This window comes from Austrofundulus limnaeus, unplaced genomic scaffold (genome assembly GCF_001266775.1).
Source record: "Austrofundulus limnaeus strain Quisiro unplaced genomic scaffold, Austrofundulus_limnaeus-1.0 Scaffold1860, whole genome shotgun sequence".
Taxonomy (NCBI): Eukaryota; Metazoa; Chordata; class Actinopteri; order Cyprinodontiformes; family Rivulidae; genus Austrofundulus; species Austrofundulus limnaeus.
Window position 1 is genome coordinate 19,711 of NW_013954262.1, and position 1,123 is coordinate 20,833.

At 36.2% G+C, this 1,123-nt stretch overlaps 1 protein-coding gene across 1 annotated transcript in view; it reads left to right on the forward strand.

Annotated features, from left to right (window-relative positions):
* Positions 1–1,123, forward strand: part of lamb3 (laminin subunit beta 3) — a gene marked incomplete at its 5' end in the record, with an annotated part of 27,672 nt that overhangs the window by 13,576 nt on the left and 12,973 nt on the right. Inside the window, 1 exon segment of the mRNA XM_014033826.1 lies at positions 708–919. Within this exon segment, the coding sequence (XP_013889280.1) occupies positions 708–919 (212 nt within the window).

The window sequence follows — 1,123 nt, forward strand, 5'->3', positions numbered from 1 at the left end:
CTAAATGAGTTTAAGTCTCTGTTAAAAACTCATCTGTTTAAACAGGCATTTGAGTCTGAAGAGCAGGATCATTAGGCCAGCCTTTGTTGTTTCGTTTGATTTTATTGTTCATTTTGTTAATATACTTTGTTCATTGTTTTTATTTTAAGCTCCTGTACAGCACTTTGGTTTTTATTGTGCTTTATAAATAAACGATGATGATGATGATGATGATGATGATGATAGTAATAAAATGAATGGAGAACAAATTATAATTTTTTTTATAAAATGTGTTGTGGATCCTGCCTAAAGTTGAAAAGGCGTTTTCTTAAAGTTCACTATTTATCATTTTACTATGGGTGTCATGAACACTGGTATTAGTTTTTGGCCCAAGACTAGCCTCAAACGTTCATATTTGTACTTTGACCACCATGGGGTCAAGAGCCTTCAGCTGCTCAATTCTTCAGACCGATACCACTTTATTGCTTGGTGATGTCATTTCCTCTTACACTTCATAAGTTATTAAGGGTACAAGTAAAAAGTGCCTGTGGTTTGGAGATATTTTAAGACAAATATAGGTGCTGTCAAGACAGACGACTGTTTGCTGTGTTTTTAATAAAATAAATGTGTTTTTGTCTTTTCACATGTATCAGGACACCCCTACATATTTGTGTGTGTGTGTGTGTTTTACTAACAAATCCACTAACTTTGACTTGTGTTTGTTGCAGGAGCATTTCTTACCATTAAGAATGCCTATGACGTGTCAACAGATGCAGCCAAGAAAGTTAATACCAGCACAAACATAGTTGAAGAGTCAATGGACCTTAGAAAAGAGACAAAAGACATTCAGAGCAAAGTACAAGAAACCAACACCAGAGACCTGAATCAAATGAACCAGACCTTGGCCTCACAGCCAGACCTTATTCCCACTGCTAAACAGGTACCTGCCATGGTTAACTTCTCTGTTTTAAACCAGAACTGCAATAGATACAGCTTTATATATCTTGTTTACATGCATGCTCCCAACCACACATAAACAGGTGTTTAAATCCTGGGTTTTCTGGTCGGACACTGATTGAATGGCATGTGCATATGTGAACTTATATATATATATATGTGTGTGTGTGTGTGTGTGTGTGTGTGT